This window comes from Neovison vison, chromosome 3, assembly GCF_020171115.1.
Source record: "Neovison vison isolate M4711 chromosome 3, ASM_NN_V1, whole genome shotgun sequence".
In the NCBI taxonomy this organism is placed as follows: Eukaryota; Metazoa; Chordata; class Mammalia; order Carnivora; family Mustelidae; genus Neogale; species Neogale vison.
Window position 1 is genome coordinate 123555670 of NC_058093.1, and position 26962 is coordinate 123582631.

General features: G+C 54.0%; 1 protein-coding gene across 1 annotated transcript in view; it reads left to right on the top strand.

Moving 5' to 3' along the window:
• The first annotated feature begins 24139 nt into the window (after positions 1-24139).
• Positions 24140-26962, top strand: part of PARD6G (par-6 family cell polarity regulator gamma) — a 78366-nt gene continuing 75543 nt past the window's right edge. Inside the window, exon 1 of the mRNA XM_044242760.1 lies at positions 24140-24384. Within this exon, the coding sequence (XP_044098695.1) occupies positions 24313-24384 (72 nt within the window). The 5' untranslated portion in view covers positions 24140-24312. The remainder of the gene's footprint in view (positions 24385-26962) is intronic.

Below are 26962 nucleotides of genomic sequence, written 5' to 3' on the forward strand. Positions count from 1 at the left end.
AGAACCCTGGCCCTGACCCTAAACTGAACCCTGGCCCTGACCCTAAACCTGACCCTAATACTTTCACTGACACTGACCATAAACCTAACTCTGACCCAGACCGTGAGCCTGACCAGAACTCTAACCCTAAAGCTAAACTAAGTCAGGACCCTAATCATAACCCAGAATCTAAACATAAAGCAGGCCTTATTCTAACCATGACCATAATCCTGAACTGGACCCTAACCATAACACTGAACATGACACCAAACCTATCCCTGACCCTGACCCTTACTCTGAAACTAACCCTAACCCTGACACTGACTGTGAGCCTGACCATAAACCTAACCCTGAACCTAACCCTAACCCTAACCCTAACCCGTACCCTAACCCTAACCCGTACCCTAACCGGTACCCTAACCCTAACCCGTACCCTAACCCTAACCCGTACCCTAACCCTAACCCTAACCCGTACCCTAACCCTAACCCTAACCCTAACCCGAACCCTAACCCTAACCCCTAACCCCTAACCCCTAACCCTAACCCTAACCCTAACCCTAACCCTAACCATAACACTGAACATGACACCAAACCTATCCCTGACCCTGACCCTTACTCTGAAACTAACCCTAACCCTGACACTGACTGTGAGCCTGACCATAAACCTAACCCTGAACCTAACCCTAACCCTAACCCTAACCCGTACCCTAACCCTAACCCGTACCCTAACCGGTACCCTAACCCTAACCCGTACCCTAACCCTAACCCGTACCCTAACCCTAACCCTAACCCGTACCCTAACCCGTACCCTAACCCTAACCCTAACCCTAACCCTAACCCTAACACTAACCCTAACCCTAACCCTAACCCTAACCATAACCCGTACCCTAACCCTAACCCTAACCCTAACCCTAACCCGTACCCTAACCCTAACCCTAACCCTAACCCTAACCCTAACACTAACCCTAACCCTAACCCTAACCCTAACCCTAACCCTAACCTAACCCTAACCCTAACCCTAACCCTAACCCCTAACCCTAACCCTAACCCTAACCCTAAACCCTAAACCCTAAACCCTAAACCCTAAACCCTAACCCTAACCCTAACCCTAACGCTGACCCTGACTCTGACTGTGAGCCTGACCATAAACCTAACCCTAACCCTAAACTTAACCCTAACCCTAACCCTAACCCGTACCCTAACCCGTACCCTAACCCGTACCCTAACCCGTACCCTAACCCTAACCCGTACCCTAACCCGTACCCTAACCCTAACCCTAACCCTAACCCTAAGCCTAACCCTAACCCTAAGCCTGACACAGTCCTAAGCCTGACCCTAACCCTAACCCTAACCCTGACCGTGACTGTGTTCCCGACCCTAACCGCAATCCTTAAGGTAACCCTATCCCTGATCTAATGCCAACCACGATCCTAAACCTAATGCTGAGGCTAAACATAAAACTAAACCCTACCCTAACCCAAAACCTAACCCTAACCTTAAGGCTGTCTAACCCTAACCGAACCATAACCCTACTTCTAAACCTAATCCTAACTCCAAACCCAAACCTTTCCCCTAAATCTAATCCTGAAACTGAACCGTATATTGACCCCAATCCAAATCCTGACCCTGACCATAAACCGGACCCCGGCCCAGACCTTCACCAGATCCTGACCCTAAACCTAACCCTGACAATAGCACTGACCCAAAACTAACCCTGTCCTTGAGCTGAACGTGGACCCTAAACCAAAACCAGATCCTGACCCTAAACCTGACACTGGCTCTGAACTTCACCCTGACCCTGACCCAGACCCTGAACATAAACCTAAACCTGACCCTAACGGTGACCCTACACTGACCCTAACACTAACCCTGAAGCTGACTGTGATTCTGACCCTAACTGTAACCCTAAAGGTAACCCTGACCCTGACCCTGATATGGACCATGACACAAAACATAACAATGATTCTAACCCTACAACTAACCCATAAAACTAATGCAGACCCTGACCCTAAACCAGTGTAACCCTAATCCTCAAATTAATTCTAATTCTCACCCCAAACCCATACTTTAAACCTATCCCTGAATTTATCCCTGAATCTGACCTGACCCTTACCCTGAACTTTGCCAAAACTTGACCCTGATCCGAATTTTGACCCTAAACAGAACCCTGGCCCTGACCCTAAACTGAACCCTGGCCCTGACCCTAAACCTGACCCTAATACTTTCACTGACACTGACCATAAACCTAACTCTGACCCAGACCGTGAGCCTGACCAGAACTCTAACCCTAAAGCTAAACTAAGTCAGGACCCTAATCATAACCCAGAATCTAAACATAAAGCAGGCCTTATTCTAACCATGACCATAATCCTGAACTGGACCCTAACCATAACACTGAACATGACACCAAACCTATCCCTGACCCTGACCCTTACTCTGAAACTAACCCTAACCCTGACACTGACTGTGAGCCTGACCATAAACCTAACCCTGAACCTAACCCTAACCCTAACCCTAACCCGTACCCTAACCCTAACCCGTACCCTAACCGGTACCCTAACCCTAACCCGTACCCTAACCCTAACCCGTACCCTAACCCTAACCCTAACCCGTACCCTAACCCTAACCCTAACCCTAACCCTAACCCTAACCCTAACCCCTAACCCCTAACCCTAACCCTAACCCTAACCCTAACCCCTAACCCCTAACCCTAACCCTAACCCTAACCCTAACCCTAACCCTAACCCTAACCCTAATGAGTTTAAAGCCTCCTGGAGCAGCAGAATTCCCTGGGGCTGGAGGGAGGACTGGCTGCAGACAAGGACTGGGCTGGGGGAAATGCGGGACCTCATGGAGGGTGAAGGATGGGGCAGGGGCCGAGTCCTGGGGTCACTGCTCATGGCCAAAAAGGGCTGAAATCCATGAGTGTCCACAGGGTCCCTCATTACGGTAACAACACCCTCACACTTGGGCATCCTGGTGGTGACCCCTCCTTCCTGCCCTCCTTCCCACCCCTCTGACTCTAGCCAGGGCTGAATCCAGGGACAGGCTAGAACTCTGTCCCAGGCACAGCCAGGAAGACAAAGCAGAAGGAGGGGAGGAGAACTGGAAGGGGTAGACTGATCTTCGCCCTGCCCTGACTAGGCCTCCACTGATGTCGCCAAGTCCTCTGGCTCAACCCCGCATTTAGCTGGGCCCTGTAATGGAGTCTGAATTCCAGACCAGCTAGGTGGGGGGAAATCAGTAGCTTTTGCATCCCCAGATGTCCAACCGACTTGGCCTTGCACCCTGAGCCTTGCTTCCCAGGGTAGGCACGGTTCTGATGCTCAGCAGACTTTGAAGTCACAGAGCACTTGGCAGTGATGAGGGCACATGAGGGACCACTCAGGTACAGAGCCATGGGTCGCGTACACATCCACTGCAAGGCTGGGTCATGGTACAGGGACTGTGTGCAGGTCTCCTGGGCACACCTGGCCCTCTCGGAATGGAGGTCTGTGTACCTGGTGCACCTTTCCTCCACCTCCGCCTACCCCTGGAGCAACGGCCAAGTTCAAGCATTTCCATGACCAATCCTCAGGGATAGTTGGGAACCTGGGCTCAAGAGAGGCAGGGACTGTCCCAGGACAAAAGACGGGTACAGAATCCAAGGAGCAGAGCTTCCCTCCAGTCCTAGGCAAGCCCTGACCCTCTCATGAGGTTTGCTTTGAGGGTGAGAGCTCCTCAGATCCTTGGGGAGAGCTACCCACCCCATCGCATGTGGGGACATGACCTCGGGCATCCCAGACAGCTAGAGGCATATGTGTTTGAGCGCGCCCACGAGTGCACGTGCACACACACACACACACACCACACTGCCCAGCTAAGGGTCAGAGGGGGAGACACCCTGGGAAAATGGTGGGTAACAAGGGGGAAAGAAGAAAGAGGTTGGAAACAGCTGGGCCATGGGGTCAGGGGCATCAGGACTCCTGGCAAAAACCGAGATCCATAGCATGGAGAGGGGAGACAGGAAGGGTTGATGGTCAAGAGGCCCAAGGGGCCCAGGGGCTTTGCCAGTACACTGGGTGGGGACAGGGTCTGGGGCCTGATGTCCATCACCACCCTGGACTACTGGAAGTAGGAAGAGGTACCCCCTCCCCGTGTGGACAGGGCTACAACACCGAAGGCCTCCCCTTACTCTTCTATCAGTGGGGCCATAGAGACAGGGTGTCCCTAGTCTCCCACAGGCTTGTAGAAGAGCCTGTTGGCCTTGAATCGCTCTCCCTGACCCACTGTGCTCCCAGTCTTGGGAAAATGCTTTGGACTCCCTCAAGGTCCTTCTGAGCAGAAGACAGCCTGGAGGCTCGGGGGGCTGACCTTGTGGGCTTGCAGAATGTGGCAGAGCACTAGCCCCCTGGTCTGGGGACCAAGGTCAGGACCCTCCTTGTTGCAGCCTCAGGGTCCCCACTGGGAAGAGGTTCCAGAGTCAGTGCCCTGCTCAGGATGAGAAGGCCTTACTTAGCAAGGAACCAAGCACCAGCCCAGGAGAGGGAAACAGGGACAAGGAAGACTTCGGAGGTTTCTCCCATCACCCCTGGAGCCCACAGATCCTGCTCCTGGGAGACACACACGAACAGAGACAGACGCAGGCACAGAGACAAAGACAAAGACAGAGACAGACACTGAACACAGGAGAGAGGGAACCAGAAGTCCCAGACTTTCCTCCATCGGCTGGGAAATGACAGCCAAGCATTGTGTCCCCTTCTCAGTCCCACAGGCCATCCACCCTGGGAGGATGGATTCAGGAATGCCCAGGGTCCCCTGTGGGGGCTGGCCAGCACATGGGCGCAGTCGAGGCCCTTGGACCTCAACCTAATGGGAGCCCCGGGAAGTCTGTGTCACCAAGGTCAGAAGCCATGCACTGCAACCTTGCCACGGGGGATGGGATACAGGCAAGAGGAGGGTGGCTTTGCCTGGATCCCAGAGCAGATCCAGGCCCCTCTGGGCTGTGTTCCATGCCCCCGCCCAGCCCCTGGCTCACCCGTGCCTGGCCAAGTGTGTGCACCAGCCTCCTGGGAGAGCAGGGATGGAACGAATGGAGAGGTCCTACCCCGATGGCATCCCTAGAAGGAGAAGCCAGAACAACCCCAGTGTGCAGACGTGGAGACTGGGGAGGCCCTGAGAGCCGCAGGGTGTGTGCGGGCTCACGGTCCTGGACAGGAGCAGGAGCCCAGTCTGAACCCAGCTCTGTGACCCCCCAGCGGGGACAACAGCTGCACCCAGGACTCCCAGGGGCTCTGGGGAGGCTGTGTGGGGGTCACTGGATGGACAGGGCATGGGGTGGAGGGTGAGCCTTGAGCAGCTGGGGGAGGGGCGCCCTCAGGGAGCTCTGGTGGGAGCAGGAAGTCGGGTAAGGAGCCCCCAGGCAGTGGTGACCTCACTTCCCTGACGACGGAGCCCAACGGAATTGGAACCCATGTATCCAGGCACCCACATTCCAGAGAAAACCCCCCTGCCCAGCTCATTTCTGGGCAGATCCTGAAGGAAGCGACATGTTCTGGTGCTGCCTACCGAAGCCCAGAGGATGCAGGCAGAGGAGAGCTCGCCCGCCCGACACGTCCCCTCACTGGGCGGGTCGTGTCAGGCTTCCCCGACGACTCTGGCCCTTTGGCAAAAAGAATCGAAAGGTGACCCCGGGAGGCTCCGAGTCAGACACAGCCCCACACCTTCTGACCGACCCGTGTAGGCCTAGGTCTCCTCCCCGTGTGTGTGCGTGTGTGTGTGTGTGTGTGTGTCAAGAGAGCTCATCGGGGGTGGAGACGCCCCGAGCAGGAGCAGGCTGATGAGGGGTCAGATGCCTGGTGGGCAGGTCATGTTCACACCCCAGGTTAAGGCTGGCGAGGTGGGACGGGGTGTGTGGGGGTCTGCACCCTTCTGCCCAGGGTTGACCCTGAGACCCTGCAGGGATGGGTCACCGACCCAGGTGCGGGGCTGTGCACACACAGGTCTGCTGCGTGGGATCTGGGAGAGGCAGGGGCACTGGGCAGGGGGACGGTGGGTACGGCCGGGCAGGGCTCTGACGCCTCTTGCACACTCCCCGTCTCTGCCTTGGCAGGCCACGGATGAACGAGGAAGGAGGCGGGAAGACACGCCCTCCTCCCCGACCCCGGAGTCCCCGGTCCTGGGAAGGCCTCCGCTACCTCCCAGACCACTGCCCGCGGTACTCCACTGGACTGCGGTCCTGGACACGGAGCCCACGGAGGCCAAGTCCGAGGGTGAGAAGGCTGGGATGGGGTGCCTGTGGCTGTGTGGGGAGGGGTCGGTGCTGGGCCCCACAGGGAGAAGCCCCCACGGGCTGGTGTGGGGCCGGGAGCCTCGACTGGGCTCGGAGCACCCAGGGGGTGGACTGCAGTCGGGGAGACGTCCCGGGGAGGGTTCCTTCGTGGCTGCGGCTTCTCCGGGAGGCCCCGGGCTGTGCTCTGACTCTGCAAAGCCACAGGGAGAGGCAGGCCCGCGGGTGACCTTCTCTCCTCTCCCAGCTTCTCCAGCGGAGGAGCGAGACCCACTCCCAACTTCAGCAACTCGGGAGGGGCAGATGGTGTCTGGAGACACTTCGGCGGGAGACCGGGAGCCGACAGGTGCCCGGGCTCCTGCCCACGGAGATGCTGATGCTGTCCAGGGAGAGCTGGCTCCTGCTCCTGCCCCCACCCCTGCTCCTGCCGCTCCCCCTTCCCCTGCCCCTGCCAGAGCGACTCCCACTTCCCCTGCCCCCGCCTGTGCTCCTGTTCTGGCCCTTGACCCAGATCCCCCCTTGGTCCCACCCCTTCCCCGACCCCTCCCTGGGCCCCTCCACCTGCCCCAGACCCAGGTCCTTCACCTGTTCCTGCCCCTTCCCTTGCCCCTTCCCGTGCCCCTGCCAGGACAGCCTCCCCTTCCCCTGCCTGTGCTCCTGTTCCTGCCCCAGGCCGAACTCCTGCCCTTGACCCTGCACCAGTCATCACCAATGCACTTGCCCCAGCTCCTGCTCCTGCCCCTTCCCCTGCCCCTGCATCCGCCCCTGCCCCTGTCCTTTCTCCTTTCCCTGCCAGGTCCACTGCCCCCGCACCTGCCCCAGACCCAGGTCCTACCCCTGTTCTTGCCCCTGCCCCTGCCCCTGCCCCTACCCCTGCCCCGGCCCCTGCCCCTGCCCCCGCCAGGACGGCCTCCACTTCCCCTGCCTGTGCCCCTGTTCCTGTTCCTGTCCCAGACCCAGCCCCTGCCCCTGCATCTTCCCCTTCAACTGCCGCCATCCCTTCCCCTGGCCCTGCCAGGACCACTGCCCCTTCCCCTGCCCCTGCCTAGGCCCCTGTTCCCACCCCAGACCCAGTCCCTATCATTTGTTCCTGCTCCTTTCCCTGCCCTTGCCTGTGCTCCAGTTCCTGTCTCTGACCCAGCTCCTGCTCTGGATCCTGCATTGGCCACTACTGCTGACCCTGTCCCCGCCCCTAGCCCAAACCCTGCCCCAACACCTTCTCCTGCGGGGCCCCCAGACCCACATCCAGAGCTCACAACTCTGCGGGGAGATCTCCCCATAAAAATGCCGTCAGTTCCATCCCCTGACCCCGACATCCCCCCAGAATCTCTCATCCCCTCCCCTTGTGTTCTTCCTCTCCTGTATGGAGTCACCGTTATAGTCGCCGTCCATCTCCTGTATGCCGTGTATTATTTATTTTAAATAAAAGTTCTTGTTTTCCCTTGAACACGTCTTGAGCATGAAGTGCATTCCCAACGCTGGGCCACCACGCCACAGCACATCGTTGCAGGATATCTCCTTCCCCAAACGAGACCCTGAGCCCAAGCCCTCCTGCCCATTGTTCCCCCAGCCTGGCCCCTCGCAACCCCTAAGCTGCTTTCTCTTTCTGTTCCCGCACGTGTTCTGGAGGTTTCTGGAAGTGGAATCCCTCAATAGGTGCCTTTGTGTCTGCACCTATTTTCAAAGGGCACTCGTTTTGTTTTTTTCTCTGTTGGACATGGAATTGCCCTTATGAGACGCCCAGTGGATTACAAAGGAGATGTCCTCCTAGGGACCCCTTTAGGAATTCTGGGCACAATCTCGGGGCCAAGGCCCCTGTTCCTGCTGGGACACCACAGTCCATCCCCAGACAGGACACGGCTGTTTCCTCCTGTGGCCCACACAGAAACCAGGGAAATGTAGAAAGCGGGAAGACACACCGCAGAGGGCAAAAGCCTCGCTCACAACCCCAGGCCAGAGAAAGGTCTCCCATGGGTCTGCTCCAATCCATGCTCCAAGTCCCTGGATCTCACAGGGACAGAGACAGGGACAGAGACTAGACACGTGCAAGTTCAAGGGGGAGGAGAGGCACACAGGGAGTATGTGTCAGGAGATGCAGGAGATCCCTGAGTCCCGGGGAAGGACTCAGGCAAAAGAAACCCTGGGGAGGCAGTGCTGGTCACCGTCATACTGGCAGGTCTGGTCTGGGGACCAGCATCGCTGGGCAGACCGTGAGGAAGCAGAGGTCCGATGCAGGCCTCCTGGAGAGAAGGGGGACAGGCACCCCTGTCTGGGACAACAGTGAGCGGCGCCCATCCCAGGCCACAGGTCCACCTATCACCTAGCAGGGCTCAGCCTGGGATTCACCCCCAGAAACTCTGGCTCGGTTGGCCATGGATATGTTTTCAGTAGTATTGGGCACAGCTCCTGTTGTGAGACAGCAGGGAATGGAACAGTGTTCATGCCCAAGGAGATGCAGGGGATCCTCATCCCAGTCCTCATGACACAATGTCCTGGGGCTCCTTTCTCAGTGTTGCCTGGGGCACAGGATCGCGGCTCCCTCCGAGACTCCACTCCTGCCACCCTGCTCCAGGGGACATTCGTAATAGTTGAAGGAGGAGGTGGAGAGGATCCAGGATGACAGCGGGCCAAGGAGAAGGAAGGTCGGCACTGGGAGGACCGAGGGACGTGCCCCGAGCCACCATCCAGGGCCTGGGCTGTGATTCCCTCAGACCTCACCGAAAATAATGGATCCTGATGTGTGGACCAGCTTCTCTTTCCTCTTTCCCTACCTCATTTATTTACTCAGTCATTCATTTCCCCCCCAATTTCCCTGCAACCATGCCTTCCCTCCCTGAGCCCATCCCCCTCCCTCCCTGCCTCCCTATCTGCCTCCCTCCCTCCCCTCCCCTCTTCCTCCTTCCCTCAGTCTCACCCTCCTCCCCCCTGCCTCCCTCCCTCCTCCTCCTTCCCTCAGTCTCGCCCTCCTCCCCCCTGCATCCTCCCTCCCTCTCTCTTCCCCTCAGTCCCATCTTCTGTCATTCAGCGGAGGATCTGGGGTCCCTGCTCTCTACTGACCACTGGGGCTTCATCAGTGCATCCCCCTCACCCATGTGGTCACCTCCACTTTGGGAGGTGACAGGGGTCGTCCTCAGCACTCCCGGTGGTGAAGAGAACCAGGAATCTGCTCCTGAAAACAGAGGCCCTTTCCACAAAGAAAAGAAAGGAAAGACACATGCTTAGCATTTCCTCAAGAACAATCTAGTCCTGAGAAAAGATGAAAAGTAAATATATCCCAGACTTCATGCAGTGTGAGTTCTAATGGCCATACACACTGATTCCTAGAAGCAACAAAGAGTAACTCGTTCATTGTTGACTGGGGGTTTGTGACACAACTTTTCTGCCCAAATGACAGCATTTCAGCCCACATCTCCAGGGCCTCTGAGTTTTCCAAAGAGTCTCTGCGATCCTCTGTCTCTTCCATCCACCTCCGGGGAAGCTCCGTCCTGTCATTTTCCTTGTCTCCTGCCTCTTCTGGGACCCTTCCATGTCCTCCCCTCCGCCAGGGCCTCCCCTGCCAAGACTCCCAAAGCCCTGTGGCCGGATGCCTGCATCCCGTGCTGAGTCCCATGAGTCTGGTGCTTTGCACAAGGCCTGTGTGCTCCCTCTGGGGTCACTTGGCATTTCCCTTGCAGTGCCCTGCATCTTCCTGCACTGGGTCTCCTCAGACAAGTCTGTGAGGTCAGCCTGTGCCTGTGCCACTGACGTGGAAGCTCGAATCTGGAAGGTCCAGACGACCTGCTCCCAGTCCCAGCATGTGGAGCCCAGGACAACGATGGTCCCCAAGCAGAGGAGAACTTGGGTCCAGGGGCCCTGAGGGAGGACGTAGCACCATGAGCCCACAGGAGGAGAGTGAGCACTGTGAGGGCCTGCTGGGAGACCATGCTCCACCTGCACCGGCTCTGCCCCCTGGGCTGGAGGTCATAGGGTATCTACCCTCCCATGCTGCGGGCTGGCAGTGACTGGCAGGGGAGGAGGCACCCCTGGAGCAGGAGAGAGCCCTCTGCAGAGAGCAGGGGTCAGGGGCTCTCCCAGCAGCAGGTGCACTGGGGTGGGCTGAGGGGGCATCAGGGGACAGCAGTGTCTGCAGCTGGGGTCTCCACACAGACCCCCTCCTCAGGCTCAGCACAAGCTTGTCTGGATGGCCTTTGTGCCCCATACGCCAAGTCTGGCCCAGGACCTCCCCTCAAGCTCCCACTCCCAATCCTTTGTACTCAGCTCAAGTGACAAGAAATGGCCAATAGTTTAGATGGTGTTGGGTGCACAGAGACATGTGTTTTTCTGGCCCGTGTTCTAACGCTGCTGGCGTTTGAAAGATCTCAGGGCTTTGATTCAAACACAGTAGGATGCTGGGGACCCCAGGCACCTTTCTGGCATCCTGCCTCATGCCTTGAAGTCCTCCCGTCCCAGCAGCTCTGCTCAGAATCCCTCAGACCACAGTCCCACAGTCTTGGGTCCTCAGATGGCCCAGATGATGTGCCTCCTACAAGTGATCCAGGTGTGGCAGCAGGACACGCTGCAGATTCCAGCAACTCCCCCTCCCAGAAAGTGCAGGTACTGCTGGATGAGCTATCCCAAAACAGCCAAGTCAGGGTTCCAGGAAGACACCACAGGCTCAGGAGGCACTGAAACTGAGGCAGGGACAGTCAGAGCTCCCAGGCCCTTCTTCCCTAAAGTTTCTCATCACTCAGCCTTTCTTCCAGTGATTCTATTTGCCCCAACTGGTATCCATGGCCCTAGGCAGCAGAGACTCACATATGCCTTTAAATGCTTTGGTTATTGAATGCCCTCCAGTAGCCACCTGACTACCGAGAGAGTTGGTGGCAAGCAAGAAGTCACAGAGGACTCCAAGGGTCTGGACTTGGTGTTTCCCTCTCCCGAGATGGGGAGACCTGTGGGAGGAGCAGGTCGCCAGCTGGTGGGGGGTGCAGGCACCTGACATGGACAGATGGGGTAGGTGAGGCCCGAGACCCCCAGGTATGTTCCCACATCTGGACTGAACAGGTCTTCAAAGCTCAGATTGGTTGGGATCATCTTCAGGCTGAGGAGGAAGAAGAGAGGAGCAGAGGGGACTGAGGAGGCTCGGCGTAGACAGGAAAGGGCTGAGCCACTCCTTTGGGGGAGAGGTGGGTCAGCTCCAGGCTCATGCGACAGACCTTGAGGCCACTGTGCTATGTGAAATAAGCCAGTCCCTAAAGGATGATACTGGAGAAAGCCACTTGTGAGGGATGGAGAACACTGATTCACAGAGGTGGAAGGAGCTGCTGGGTGCTGGGTTTGGGAGCGGCGAATGGAGGGTTAGGGTCTCACGGGTAGAGGTTCCGTTTGGGGTGATGACAACGTTGTGGCAACGGATGGAGCGAACGTACTTACTGCCACTGAACCGCCCCTGAAACATGCTTAATGGTTTCAGTTGTATGTCTGTTATGCCACAATAGGAGAGAAGTGAGTCAGGAGGTTGGGCCTGTTGCAAGTCCGAGGAGGGCCTGGAGCAGGGATCCTGTATCTTAGTTCTTGTTCTCAAGCTCTGCCCCTTGTTGGTGACTGAGCTCACAGCAGACACCCAGTGATGCTTGCGAAGACACAGTGCAGGCAGATGAGGGAACGAGTATAGACCCACCAGTAGGAACTGAGGAATTCCAACAGGGTGCACACCCAGACAGAGCCACTGCCCACATTTCAAAAACACAAGCACAGAACTAGCCATTTAAAGCCAAGGCAGCAACCGCATATAACCCAGAGGGCTCCATGCTCCTGGAGGCCAAGCTAGTGGCCACAGTCAAGGTGTCTTTCCCCTCAATTGTTCTTTTTCAAGATGGTTGCTCAGCATTGACACAGAAAAACATCTGACATAAAACTAGAGCCATTCACAGCTACAAATGACCCAGAAGTCATCAAAATGACCACAAAAAGAAGCACTTGTGTCCAGACAGTCCTCCCATGTGCAGGTGTGGCTGGGGGCCCTGCATGTCTGGGCTTCAGTGTCCCTTGAGGGGACAGAAGTAGGAACCTGCTCTGATGGCTCTGTTCAAGATAGCACCCCCCAATGGAGATGGGGGCAGCCCCTCATGCGTTCCAGGTGTCCTGATGATTCTTGGGCACGGCCACGAATCTCAGCATCTTTATGAAGGGGTGGGGGAAGCCCAGCAGCCACAGGTCCCACAGGTCCTCATGGGACAGCCCTTCATGAGTTCCAGGTGTCCAGATGATTCTTGGGCATGGCCCAAATCTCAGCTTCCTCATGACCCAGGGCCAGCCCAACAACCATGGGTCTCACAGGTCCTGTCACAGCACCAGCAGATTGGGCCTGCCATGCCCCTAGACCCCAACCTAACCCTAGGTTGGGCCTTAAGGATTCTGTCCCCAGAAGTCTGGCACCCAAGCCCTACAGATAGGGGACACCTGAGCCATACCACAGGACTCTGTCTGCCACCCAGAAGGCAACCATGCCTTTTGGAACTTCAGAAAGGATTCAGAGCAGGAGAAATCTGCATTCTCACCTGAGGTCACCCCCACTTTCAGAAGCCCCCTGGACACAAACCCAGATCCTTTCAATGACCCTATCTTATGCCCTAAAGCCAGACTTCTAGGAAGCTAACCACAGCACCTTAAAATCTGGCCTGCCATACCCCTAGACCCTAACAGTAACCCTAGTTTGGGTTCTGTAATGTCCATCCCCAAGGGTCTGGCTCCAAAGCCCCAGATATCGGGGATACCAGAGGACTCAGCCTGCCACCCAGAAGCAAACCATGTCATTTGGAACACTGGGAAGGATTCAGAGCACAGGAAATCTGCATGCCCACCTGAACCACCCCCCCCATGCATTTTTTGGGCCCCTGGACACAGACCAGGAACCTGACCCATGCCCTCAACTCAGCCCCCCGGGGAGCTTATCTCAGGGCCTTGAGGTCAGGCCTACCATGCTCCTAGGCCCTAACCCTAACCCTAGGTTGGGTTCTGAGGGATCCATCCCCAAGTGCCTGGCTCCAAAGCCCCTGGGATTTGGGACCCCTGAGAAACATCAGAGGACTTACTGGAATGAGAAAGAAATGGTATCATTTGGAACTCCAGAAAGGATTTAAAGCAGGAGAAATATGAATGAAAACAGGAGCCAATCCTAGTGAACCCACACTTTCAGTGACACCCTGAACACATTACTCTGAATGTATATGGACTAAATACTCCAATCATAAGACACATGGTATCAGATTGGATAAAAATAAAACTACAAGGCCCAATGACATGCTGTCTTCAGGAGACTCATTTTAGATTCAACATCACCTCTAGATTGAAAGTGAGGGTGTAGAAAACCATGTATCATGTTAGTGGGCATCAAAAGAAAGCTGGGGTAGCAATCCTTATATCAAACAAGTCAGATTTTAAACCTAAGACTGTAATAAGAAATGAAGAGGGGAACTATATCATAATAAAAGTGTCTATCCAACAAGAAGATCTATCAGCTGTAAATATTTAGTCCCTAACTTGGGATCAGTCAATTATATAAACCATTTAATAACAAAACTGATAAAACAATAACAACATATGAATAATAACAACACTGATAATAAAACAATAATAATAGGGGACTTTAACTCTCCATCACGGCAATGGACAAATCATCTAAGCAGAAGGCCAATAAGGAAACAAGGGCTTGAAATGACACACTGGACCAAATGGACTTCGCAGATATATTCACAGCATTTCATCCTAAAGCAACAGAATACTCATTCTTCCTAGTGCACATGGAACATTCTCCAGAATAGATCATACACTGGGTCTCAACCATTACCAACAGTTCGGGACTATTCTGTACATATTCTCCAACCATAATGTTTTAAAATTTTAACTCAATCACAAGAGATAATTTGGAATGAAGCCAAATACATGGAGGTTAAAGAGTATCCTACTAAAGAATGAATGGGTCAACCAGGATTTTAAAGAATTTTTTAAAGTTCATGAAAAAATGAGAATGAAAACACAACACTTCAGAACATTTGGGATGCAACAAAGATGTTCCTAAGAGGGAAGTACATAGCAATATAGCAAGAAACAAGAAAGGTCTCAAATACACAACCTAATCCTATACCTAAAGGAGCTAGAGAAAAACAGCAAATAAAGCACAAGCCCAAGAGAAGAAAAATAATAAAGATTAAAGCAGAAACCAATGAAATAGAAACTAAAAGAACAGTAGAACAGATCAATGAAACGAGGAGTTGGTTTTCTGAAAGAATTAATAAGCTCTATAAACCCTTAGCCAAACTTATCAAATAGAAAAGAGAAAGGACCCAAATAAATAAAATCATAAATGAAAGAGGAGAGATCACAACCAACACTGAAGAAATACAAAACATTGTAAGAACATATCATGAGCAACTATACACCAGAAAATTTGACACTATGGAAGAAAGGGATACATTCCTAGAGACATATAAACTACCAAAACTTAACCAGAAAGAAATAGAAAACCTGAACAGACCCATAACCAGCAAAGAAATTGAAGGAGTAATCAAGAATCTCCCAGTAAACAAAAGTCTAGGACCAGATGGCTTCCCAGGGGCATTTTACCAAACCGTTAAAGAAGAATTAATACCTATTCTTCTGTAGCTGTTTCAAAAATAAAAGTGGAAGGACACTAAACAAAACATCCAAACTCTTCCTATGCTGCCAGCATTACCTTGATCCAAAAACCAAAGACTCCACCAAAAAGGAGAATTACAGACCAATATCCCTGTTGAACACGGATGCAAAAATTCTTACCAAGATACTAACCAATAGGGTCCAACAATACATTAAAAGGAATATTCGCCACATTGGGCTGCAAGAGTGGTTCAACATCTGCAAATCAATCAACCATATTGATGACACATCATATTAATAAAAGACAAGAACCATATGATCCTCTCAATTGAGGCAGAAAAAGCACTTGAGAAATACAGCATCCTTTCTTTCTTTTTTTAAAGATTTTATTTATTTATTTGACAGAGAGAGAGATTACAAGTAGGCAGAGAGGCAGGCGGGGACAGGGGGAAGCAGACTCCCCACTCAGCAGAAAGCCCAATGCAGGGCTCGATCCTAGGACCCTGAGATCATGAACTGAGCCGAAGGTAGAGGCTTAACCCACTGAGCCACCCAGGCGCCCCTACAGCATCCTTTCTTAATTAAAACTTTCCACAGTGTAGGGATAGAGGGCACATACCTCAATATCATAAAAACCATATATGAAAAGCCCACAGTGAATAACATTCTCAGTGGGGGAAAACAGAGAGCTTTTCCCCTAAGGTCACAAACACTACAGGGACATCCACTATTGCCACTGTTGTTCAACATAGTACTAGAAGTCTTAGCCTCAGCAATCAGACAACAAAAAGAAATAAAAGGATTCAAAATTGGCAAAGAAGTCAAACTACCACTCTTCACAGATGACATGATACTCTATATGGAAAACCCAAAAGACTCCACCCAAAAATTGCTATAACTCATACAGGAATTCAGCAATGTTGCAGGATATAAAATCAATACACAGAAATCAGTTGCATTTCTATTTACTAGCAATAAGACAGAAGAAAGAGAAATTAAGGAATTGGTCCCATTTACAATTGTACCCCCAACCATAAGATCCCTAGGAATAAACTAACCAAAGAGGTAAAGGATCTGTACCCTGAAAACTATAGAACACTTATGAAAGAAACTGAGGAAGGAACAAAGAAATGGAAAAATGTTCCATGCCCATGGACTGGAAGAATATATATTGATAAAATGTCTATACTACCCAGAGCATTCTACACATTCAATGCAATCCCTATCAAAATACCATCAACATTTTTCACAGAGATGGAACAAATAATCCTAAAATTGTATGTAACCAGAAAAGACCCTAAATTGCCAAAGGAATGCTGAGAAAGAAAACCAAAGTTGGCGGCATCACAATTCCGGACTTCAAGCTCTATTACAAAGCTGTGATCATCAAGACAGTATGGTACTCGCACAAAAACAGACACACAGGTCAGGGAACAGAATAGAGAACCCAGACATGGGCTCTCAACTCTATGGTCAACTAATCTTCAACAAAGGAGGAAAGAATGTCCAACAGCAAAAAGACAGTCTCTTCAACAAATGCTGTTGGTAAAATCAGACAGCAACACGCAGAATAATGAAACTGAATCATTTTTTTACACCATATACAAAAATAAAATCTTTGAATAGAAGACCTAAATGTGAGGCAGGAATCCATGAGAATCCTAGAGGAGAACGCAGGTAACAGCCTTGATATCGGCCACAGCAACTTCTTGCTAGACACATCTCCAAAGGCAAGGGAAACAAAAGCAAAAATGAACTTTTGGGACTTCATCAAGATAAAAAGCTTTTGCACAGTAAAAGAAACAGTCAACAAAACCAAAAGACAACCTACAGAATAGGAGAAGATATTTGCAAATGTCTTATAAAATAAAGGGTTAGTATCCAAGAACTGTAAAGAACTTATCAAATGCAACACACAAAAAGTAAATAATCTAATCAAGAAATAACCAGAGGACATGAACAGATAGTTCTGCAAAAACATATAAATGGCCAATAGACACAAGAAAAAAGTGCTCAACGTTACTTGGCTTCAGGGAAATACAAACCAAAACTACAATGAGATATCACCTTACACCAGTTAGAAAGGCTAAAATGAAAAAGTCAGGAAACAACAAATGTTGGCAGGAATGTAGAGAAAGGGGAACCCTCTTACACTGTTGGTGGGAATGCATGCTGGTGCATCCACTCTGGAAAGCAGTAGGGAGTTTCCTCAAAAACTTGAAAATAGAGCTATCCTATGACCCAGCAATTGCACTCCTGGGTATTTACCCTAAAGATAGAAATGTAGTGATCTGAAGGGGCAAGTGCACCCCAATGTTTATAGTAACAATGTCCACAATAGCCAAACTATAGAAAGAAACCAGATGTTCATTGACAGATGAATGGATAAAGAAGATGTGGGATGTATATACAATGGGATACTATGCAGCCATCAAAAATGAAATCTTAGGGGCACCTGGGTGGCTCAGTGGGTAAAGCCTCTGCCTTCGGCTAAGGTCATGATCTCAGGGTCCTGGGATCGAGCCCCACATCGGGCTCTCTGTGAGGCAGGGAGCCTGCTTCCTCCTCTCTCTCTCTGCCTGCCTCTCTGCCTACTTGTGATCTCTCTGTCTCTGTCAAGTAAATAAATAAAATTTTTTAAAAAATGAAATCTTATATTTGCTACAATGTGGGTGAAGCTAGAGGGTATGACCCTAAGGAAATAAGTCAGTCAGAGAAAGACAATTATCATATGATCTCACTGATATGAGGAATTTAGAAACAAAACAGGATCATAGGGGAAGAGAAGGAAAAATAAAATAAAATCAGAGAGGAGAGAAACCATAAGAGACTCTAGGAAACAAGCTGAGGGTTGCTAGAGGGGAGGGGTATGGGGGAGTGGGGTAACTGAAGGCCAGGCATTAAGGAGGGCATGTGATAAATAGGCTCTGGGTGTTATACGTAACTGATGAATACGGATTCATCTACCTCTGAAACTAATAATATACATTATGTTAATTAATTGAATTTAGATAAAACACAATTTAAATATTTAAAAAACCAAGCCAGCTCACATATTCCTCCCCCACTCCCAACACAAATCTAAACCTGACCTTTGCCCTAATCATCGCCCTCAAACCGTGGCCCTCTGGGGAGGTTGCCACACTGCTGGCAGATAGGACATTCCAAGCTTCTGGGCTAACCCTAACACTAGTCATGGCTCTGGCACTAACCAGGCCCTAAGCCTAGGTCAGAAAAACAGAGGACGGAGGACACCAACCCAACACCAGAAGACTCAGCCAGCAATGCATAAAGAAGTCCTGTCACTGGAAGGCTGGAATGGAGATAGCACATGAGCATCCTGAATGAAAACCCAAGCCAGCCAACCCGTCCACCCACAGTACCTTCACACAACCCCTAACCATACCCTATGCCCTAACCACTAATCCTAACCCTAACCCCTGACCCTGACCCTAACTCCTAGCCCTGACCCTGCTGCCCCAGCCCACGACCTTCAGCCTTCCTCTCCGGCCCCGCCATGCCTTCCCTGGCCCTCTGTCGTCCCCGCACCCCCATCTACCACGTCCGGTCAACGTTAGGTCAAGGCACACTGTGTCCTCACACAGCCCCACTTCCCACCTCCCGTCTCACCCACCTCTGGTCTTGCTGGGCCCCAAGCCCCAGGGGAGCCCCCGACCAAAGACTAGAAGTGGCTCTCAGCTTTTCAGCCCTGCGGGGTGCCCCCAACACACCCCGACAGTGGAGAGGGAGGTGCAGCTAGGATGTGAGGTACGCCATCTGCTCATCTCACCTTCGCTGAGAAGGAAGGAACTCGACCCACGAAACATACTGTGCATTGACGCTCTTTAAAAAAAGAACCAAAACCATTTTCTCGGGAACTTTTATCCCAAAGTGTCTTCTCTAAGGCCAAAGTTCAGTAATGAACTTTCAGCACATTTTCCTTTTCCGTGAGTCCTTACATAAGTCCTTAGGCAGGTTGTGCATGAAACGAGGTATGCAGTTTGCCATTTCTCTGAAGTTTGAGCCGCCAGGAGCAGAGCACACCGACGTTTAGCATTGTTGATTTCACACTAGGTTGGGTTTTCCCGCCGTTATCTCAGACCCAAGGACAGTGAACAAAGGCAAGATGAATCTACACACTTGGAAACATCTGCAGCCATCTTAAAACCCAGGTTCCCACAGAAGTGAGCGGAAGGTTAGAGACCTGAGTGACGAAAACGGGGGGAAGACAGCAAGTTTCCAAAAGAAGGTGTCAGGTGTCTGCGACCTTCCTACCTGCTGAGAGGGAGCCACACCCGACGGAAGGAAGCCACACCTGGGCCTCCCCCTCCGTCTGGGCGGCACTCGGTTGTCACAGCGGCTGCACGGAGCCAAGGCTGGAGGGAGCAGCTGGCCATGGAGGCCACCTATGGGACCAACTCCCAGTCCGCAGCTGAGGTTTGACAATACTTGTAATTATTTGTGTATTTACTGTGACCGGTAATGTGCTCAGTGTTTTGACTACATTCTCTCCTATTTTATCTTTTTAAACCACTTTATGAAGGTATAACTGACATTAAAGAAAACCTGTAGATAATTAATGTATGCACTGATGAGTTTGGAGGCGGGTTCTACCTGTGAAACCGGCAGCGCAGTCTATCCCAGTAACATACCCATCACCTCCAGAAGCGCCCTCCCGCCCTCTTCATCTTCACCACCATCATCACCTTCATCATTCGTGTGCGTGGTAAGAACTCTTGACACAAGATTCATCCTGTTAGAAAATTTTAGCTTTGCAGCCCAGCATCATTAGCTGGAGACGCCCTGCAGTACGGATCTCTCAGGACTTACTCATCTAGCCCTTGCAGGCTTGGCCGGCTGGCTCCTCTCCATTTCTGCGGGACCTGGGGTACAGGAGGAGATGCTGCTCCCTGTCCTCACAGCCAGGATGTAGCAGAGGGCTGTGTCCTCCTGGTCTGCGCAGAGTTACACGCGGGTTGGGAGCTGCTCTTCTTCTGCCCCTGTTCCCTCAATCACACAGCCGACATCAGCCTGCCACGTAGGACCACGAGGGTTGCAGAAACCTCTATCCCATGGGTCCTCCCTCTGTCTCCTTTCTCTTAGCACTCTCTTCTCCTTTTTCCAGTGCCCTCCTTGCCTTACCGCTGAAGAAAGAGTCGATGGCAGGAGTAACGACACGCCTGCAGGTCCCTCCGGCTGCAAGGGGGCTGCTCAGAGCGCTGACTGCTTCACACATTCAAGCCTCCTAACAACCTTGGGTGGGCAAGTATCACTATTATACAGCCTTCACTTCACAAATGAGGACACTGAGGCAGAGCGGGGGAGGTAAGCGTCCAGCCGCACACACGATGAGTGGTCAGAGCCACAAACAACCCAGGTATTCTTAACCCATGCGTCACCTACAAGGAAGGTTCTGGTTCCAGCCCCCCACCCCCAGAAACGCAGCCACGTCCCACCTCAGGTCCTAGGAGACCCTGCTGGATCCTTACCATAATTCCACTCAAGGCTTTAAGTCCTCTACACAGCCAAGTTACTCCAACCTAAGACGGCAGGTCTGCGAAACACCGCAAACAGACTGGGAGAGCCCGCGGGAAGGAAGAGGAAGGAGCCGCTGCCTAGCCCAACAGCGGGAGAACTCAGGGAGGGAGGAGATGCGTGTGGCTGGGTCGGGAGAGCTTGTGGACCCTCGCCTGCCCCTTCTGCGCTCAAGCACAGACTCTCACCTAGTCCGAAGCAGCACCGGGACCCTCCTCAACCAACGTCTGCCAAAGGAAAGGAACGGAATGGCTAGGTGTGTTTGAACCGCTGAGGCTGAGCTGTCAGAGGCAGACACCTGCACCCTCTGCTCTTTTCTCCAGCAGCTGTGTGCTCCGGGAGCCATTCTGGACATTGGTAGACGGTATCTGCCCTATCTCCCCACAGAGGAGGGACTGAGAATCCCAGACCTCAAGTCCCCCGACGAGGGTGACGCCCAGGCTACAGTCAGAAGCTCAGAATGTCAGTGTCCTAGGGGGTCACCACTGCCGATGGAGCCATGGCTGAACGTCCTGGTCAAGAGCCAGAAAGGACCTTTTGGCAAAGCTGGGAACCTGCAGTGAGCTGCCTCATTAGTAGGTTAGTCACTGCAGAAATGCATACTCAGGACCGACATTGCAGAGTGCAAAAGGCAATGGGGACGGCAACCCCCCACCCCGAGACTCCACCCCAAGAGGTGCCCCCAGCTCACCTACTGACAGGTCTCCTTCAGCCTCAGGCTGAGCTACTCTGACCAGGAGCTGCCTCTGCAGTGGACACCAGGCCACACACCGCGTGTGTCTGGACCTCCTGGGACACAGCTGCACAACACGCTGACAGCCCAAGGGGAGGTGTCTGTAGCAGGGTGGGGGGTGCTTCTGGGGATGCGGACGGGGCTTGGAGGAAGAGTGTGAGGCTGTGTCTTCATCAGACCTCGGTCACGCATCAGCTCCACGGCTCAGGGATGGGCACAGAGCCGCCGCTGCCTCATTGGTAATTGCTCTGCTTTGTCTCTTTCTAACCCAAACACCACAGCCTACACCACCAGTGAGACCAACGCCAAACCTGCTATAGCATGAAAGTATTAAAGGCAGCGGCCACTTGACAAGTTCTTCAGACCCCGCTGCACAGCTGAGGGGGAGGGGTGGGGGGTGCCTGCAGATCTGGCCTGGCCACTTGGCTTTGTCTACACCCAACCCACACACAAGCCTGAAGCCAAAAGAATCACCTTCAGGTTCAACCTGGAGACTCGGGCTCCTTCCACATGCATGGCCTCCTGCTGACCATCCCAGTCAAGTTTGTAGAAAACTACAAAGTAGAGGCACACAGACCATGGTGGGGGGTGGTGCTTTTTCAGGTGCAGATTCCGCTTCAGTGGGTCTGAGTGGGGTATTAGTAACAAGCGCTGGGCCTTGGACTGCACTGGGCCCCAGGCGTGAGGGAAATGGTCTCACTTCCACCAAGGACAGAATTTTGTAGCTTCCCACCCTCCCTTCTCCCCATCTCCAAGTCCTGAGCTGGCCAGTGGCGCCCTAACCTGCCCCATTAACTACCATGCTGCTCACCTCCATCAGCCCCTTGTCCCTGCTTCTTAATAAATCCTGGAGGCTCTCCCACCACATGACTGTTCTCAGCAACGGGCAACAGCCACAGACCTCCGTGTGGTTTAGGGAACTTCTCTTTGAAAGAAAGTCAGCATCTCTGTGCACACAGTGTGTATCTCTCTGACATTTAAAAAAAATTCTACTTGAGGGGCACCTGGGTGGCTCAGTGGATTAAAGCCGCTGCCTTCAGCTCAGGTCATGATCCCAGGGTCCTGGGATTGAGCCCCGCATCGGGCTCCCTGCTCAGCCGGGAGCCTGCTTCCTCCTCTCTCTCTCTGACTGTCTCTCTGCCTGCTTGTGATCTCTCTCTGTCAAATAAAGAAATAAAATCTTTTTAAAAAATTCTACTTGAAATCTATTAAAATTTGCATTGATAATAAACCACTATACCACGTCTTTTGGAGCTTTCAGACCAGAGGACATCCTAAACCTTTTGTCTGGAATGGCTTTTTTTACTGACTTTCTGTGGGAATGTCTTGGCATTTCCGCCTTAATTTGGAATTTGGTCTATATGTCTGGACCTCTGGCCAGACTGGTGTTTCTCCTACGGGCATGGCTGTAACTGTGTGTCTCTGCGGTTGTAGTCCCCGGCAGGTATGTAACAGGATATTTAATGAAATGAAGTAAAAATCAGATTCAGAGTGTCACGGTTTGGCAATCTGTGTTAAAGGCTGTGTGTGCTCCATGGCATAGCAATTCCATTTTTTGGCGTCAGTGCTAATGAAATAATTAGAAATAAGTGAATTCAAGAAACACACTATTTTATAAAAGCCAAACATCGGAAATACCTTGTTTATCCAAAATGAAATGATTAAAAGTCCATACATGCAGCTCTTAAAAACCGTATTTCTGGAGAACACTCAATGAATATGTTCCTTAAATAACAAGAGATGAAAACAGCAGGTCCCAGAACTGGTTAAAGAGCATGATCACAATTTTGTAAAATATATGAATATGTACACAGAAAACGGAACAGAGATATGTATACCGAAAGTTTAACAGAATTGATTGCTGACTAGTATGATTATAGGCGACTAACTTTTGTCTTTCAATTCTTGGTATTCTCCGGATCTTTTACAATGAATGTATAACAATTTTACGACTCTATAACGTACTTACAGTAAACTTTGTAATACTTTTAGGTACCTAATGGTCCCGTCTTCTTAGCTTCATCCCAAATTCCTGAAGGAGTTTCAGAGCCCTCTAGGAAAGAGGTTCTCCGTGACCCCATCTTTTCCCAGCGGCCTTGCGGAAGGCTTCCCTCGGCATCAGCTCGGCCTAGGGGTGCTTCCGACCGGCTCCTCATCCCACCTGTGCGGAAGCGCGCCTGAGCCGCTCGCCTCCCCGAGAACCTTCGTCGGGGACCATCCACCGCCCGGCGGCGGGCACCGGCGGGGGTGGCCCGAAGGAGTCAGTCAAGCCTACACTGGCTCCCGCCTCGCCCAAGAAAACAGCAACGACCGGCCCGAGTCAGCCTCCTGCCCCGGCCGCTCCGGGCAGGTGAACAAAATCAGGGCGGAGGCGAGCAGGAGAGACAAGTTTTCAGCACCCAGGGGGCAATGAGACGCCCCGGGTTGGTCCAGGCTGCCTTCCCCTGCTCGGGACGGCGCAGACCGCGGCGCGTACCCCACCGGGCCTCAGCCGCTGCGGGGGCGGGGCGCGGGGGCGGGTACTTGGGGCGCGGGGCGGGACCAGGGTCCTCCGGACTCAGGAGGCGGGTCCTCGGGGAATGGGGCGGGGATGGGGGGGCGGGTCCTTGGGGCGCGGGGCGGGACCAGGGTCCCTGAGACTCGTGGGGCGGGTCCTTAGGGCTCGGGGCGGAGATTCGGGGGGCCGGGCCCTCGGGGGCGGGTCCTCGGGGCGCGTGGCGGGACGTGGGTTCTTAGGACTCGTGGAGCAGGTCCTCGGGGGCGGGTCCTCTAGGCGCGGGAGGGACAGGGGCCCTTGGAGCTTTGGGGGCGGGTCCTGGGGGGCGTGGATGGGGGGGGTTGGCGGCCGGTCCTTGGGACGCGGGGCGGGACGTGGGTCCTTGGGGCTCGTGGGGCGGGTCCTCGGGGCGCGGGGCGGAGACTGGGGGCGGGTCCTCGGGGCGGCGCGCGCGGTGTCCCCAGCTCCTCCCGCGCGCGGCCCCTGGAGTCCCGAGGCGCGCGGCCAGCCCAGCTCGGGCCGCCGCACTCGGAGCGGCGGGGCGGCCGAGCGAGCGCGGCTTCGGGCTGGGTCGGGGCCTGGGCCGGGGCCCGGGCCGGGGCGGGGGGCGCCGCCCCCAGCGTCCTCCTGCAGCCCCTGGAGCGAGGAGCCGGGGCGGAGGCGAGGCTGCGCGGGGCCGGAACCATGAACCGGAGTTTCCACAAGTCTCAGACCCTGCGCTTCTACGACTGCAGCGCGGTGGAAGTCAAGAGCAAGGTGAGCCGGCGCCGGCGCTCTGCACCCCCGCGAATGAATGGGCGCCCCGCGGGGGGCGGCTGGGCGCTGCGGGGGGTACGCGGGCTGGCGGCAACTTTGGAGCGCGGGCGCCGCGGCGGGATGCGCGGGGGTCCCGCCGCCCTTCCCGCCCCCCACGGACACAAAGCCCGGCGGCGCGATGGGTGCCTCTGGAGCCCGGCGCTGGGAGGGCCGCGCGGGCTCCGGACCCCCGCGGGAGCGGCTCTTTTGTTCCACGGGCGGGAGACGACCCGGCGCGCCGTACGGTGGAGGGGCGGCGTTTCCCCGGCGACCCGGGGGCTGCTCCGAGTGGGGCCGTTGGGGATCCTGGGGGGCCCGGGCCGGGGGGAGGGCCGGGCCGCGCCTCCTCCTTCGCCGCGGAGGAGCCTCGGAACCCGCGAGGGGTGAGCGGCAGCCGGCCGGGACCCCCAGCCCCGCCGGCGCGCCCCAGGCCCAGGCTCTCCCGGCGCGCCCGGCCGGCGGCCCCTCCCGCTGCCCGCGCCCCGGCCCGAGCGTGCCCCAACTTGCGGTGTCTGTGCGCGTTCGGCTAATTGGCTGATAGGATCTGGCGCTTCTGCCCTTTGCGGGGGCGGCTTCTTAGAGCCTGACGCTTTTGTCTGCGAGGGTCTTGGTTGCAGTTGCTCAGGGTCCCGGAGGAGGGGGCTCCTCGGGCCCTTCGCTGCTGCTGCCGGGGAGTCGGCCCTCTCGCCCTTTCTCTGTGCCTCCCGCCTCCTGGAAAACGAGGCGGAGCAGCCTGAGGGCTTGGAGGGGGCTGGGCTGGAGGGGGCTCAGAGCCCCCACTCCGTGCGGGGCGATTGTGCCTAAGGAGCTGAGTCGGTCTACCCCCCTGCGCAGGCCGCCTCTGCGGGTCAACGGCCGTAGGGTTCCTTTGGTAAGGGGTTTACGGGGCCTCCAACGAGGACGGGGGCCGGTTTCTCCGCAATGAACCAGTGAGTTGGATTTCATTCCCATCTTGGGGAGAAGGTCTTTCTATGAACTCCTCCTCACAGCCTTCTCCCTATGCTAATTCTGTGACCCTTGCCCGGGACTCATCCCCTCTGCAGCCCGAGAGTGCCCCCACCCTCCCGAATCGCATGTGCCCGCTGTGAGTTTGGGGAGGAAAGAACCACAGGCATGAGTGGGAGCTCCAGACAATTGTTGGTGTCTTCAGCTGGGTTGGGAACGTGGCTGATCAGAGTTCTTTGACCGCTCTCATAGGCACTGAGCACATGTGGTGGGTCTTTTTAACTTTTTGAAATCATCATGGCTTCACAGGCAGTTGTAGGAAACAATGTAGAGGGTCCCAGGAGGGTCCGTTTTTATACCGGGGACGTGGTCACACGCCTTGTTGGGTGTGCATTCCTGCCATTTCCGGCAAGCACAGTGGACACACAGAGCACTTACAGCAAGGGGCCCTCCTGCTGCCCCTCCAGTGGCCCTTTGATTCTAAGTGTAGATTGGCTGACATTAAGCACTTTTCCCGAGTCACTCAAGCCACATTCCTAGTACTCCAAAGCCACATGCACCTTGCGGCTGTCTGATGACAACAAGCTCCAGACCATCTGTCTAGAAGGGTCCATCTGGAGGCTGGGCCCGCAGCAGGGCTTACACCCCATTCTGGGCTGGTGGCCTCCCATGCAGGCTGCTCGGAGAGGGAGGGGAAGAGCCTTTGCATCCCCTCCAGGAGGACAGTGGGGGGCTGTGGATGTCCTGGCTGGCCCGTGGGCTGCCCCAGACTGCCCTACCGCTCTAGCTCCCCAGTGAAGAAGGGTGCTTGGGCTCAGGTTCAGATGTATTGACTGTTCCCCTGGAGGTGAGGGCAGAGCTGGAGTTTTGGTTGAACTTGGGGGCACCCCTAGGAGAGCCACACCATCCTGGGTGGGTCCTGCTGAGCTGGCTGGTTCAACACACACACACACACACACACACACACACCATTTTGGGTGCTGGGACTTGCCTTGTTTGTTCAGAGAGTCCACCTGGCTCTTCCCTCCGTACACAGCCTTCCACTGGCCCCTTAAAAATTAATATTTGCTACCATGAACCCATCTCTGCCAGGAGCCTTTACTGCAGCTGCTGTTGTCAAAATACAGGAAGCAAAACTTGATGACAATGAGGTCTCTGTTCATGTTCGGTGAAGCACCAGAACACCGGGGTTTTCAGGTGGCGAAAATGGTGCTGGGGCTGAGTGCAGCCAGGTCTGCCGCCTCCTACTCTTTAGAGCCTTCAGGAAAGTTATTTGGCCCTTCAGAGCCTCTGTTATTCTGTCTGTAAAATGGGCACTGTTCCTGTTCCTCTCACCTCCCCGGACAGAATGAAGTGATGACTACGAGAGCGTGTGGAAGGCCGCAGGCTGCCCACAGGTGGAACAGTCCGTCCCCACAGTTCAGGGCTCTGTGGCGTTTCAGAATATTGGGTGTGAAACTCACCTCTCCTGCTCCCAGAATTTCTGGCCATGTGCCACAGCTACTCAACTTCCAAAGCCTCAGGGACATCGTCTTTACCAGGTGGTTCTCCCCCATCACACAGGCCCTTACGTTCCCCAAACATTTCTGCTTTA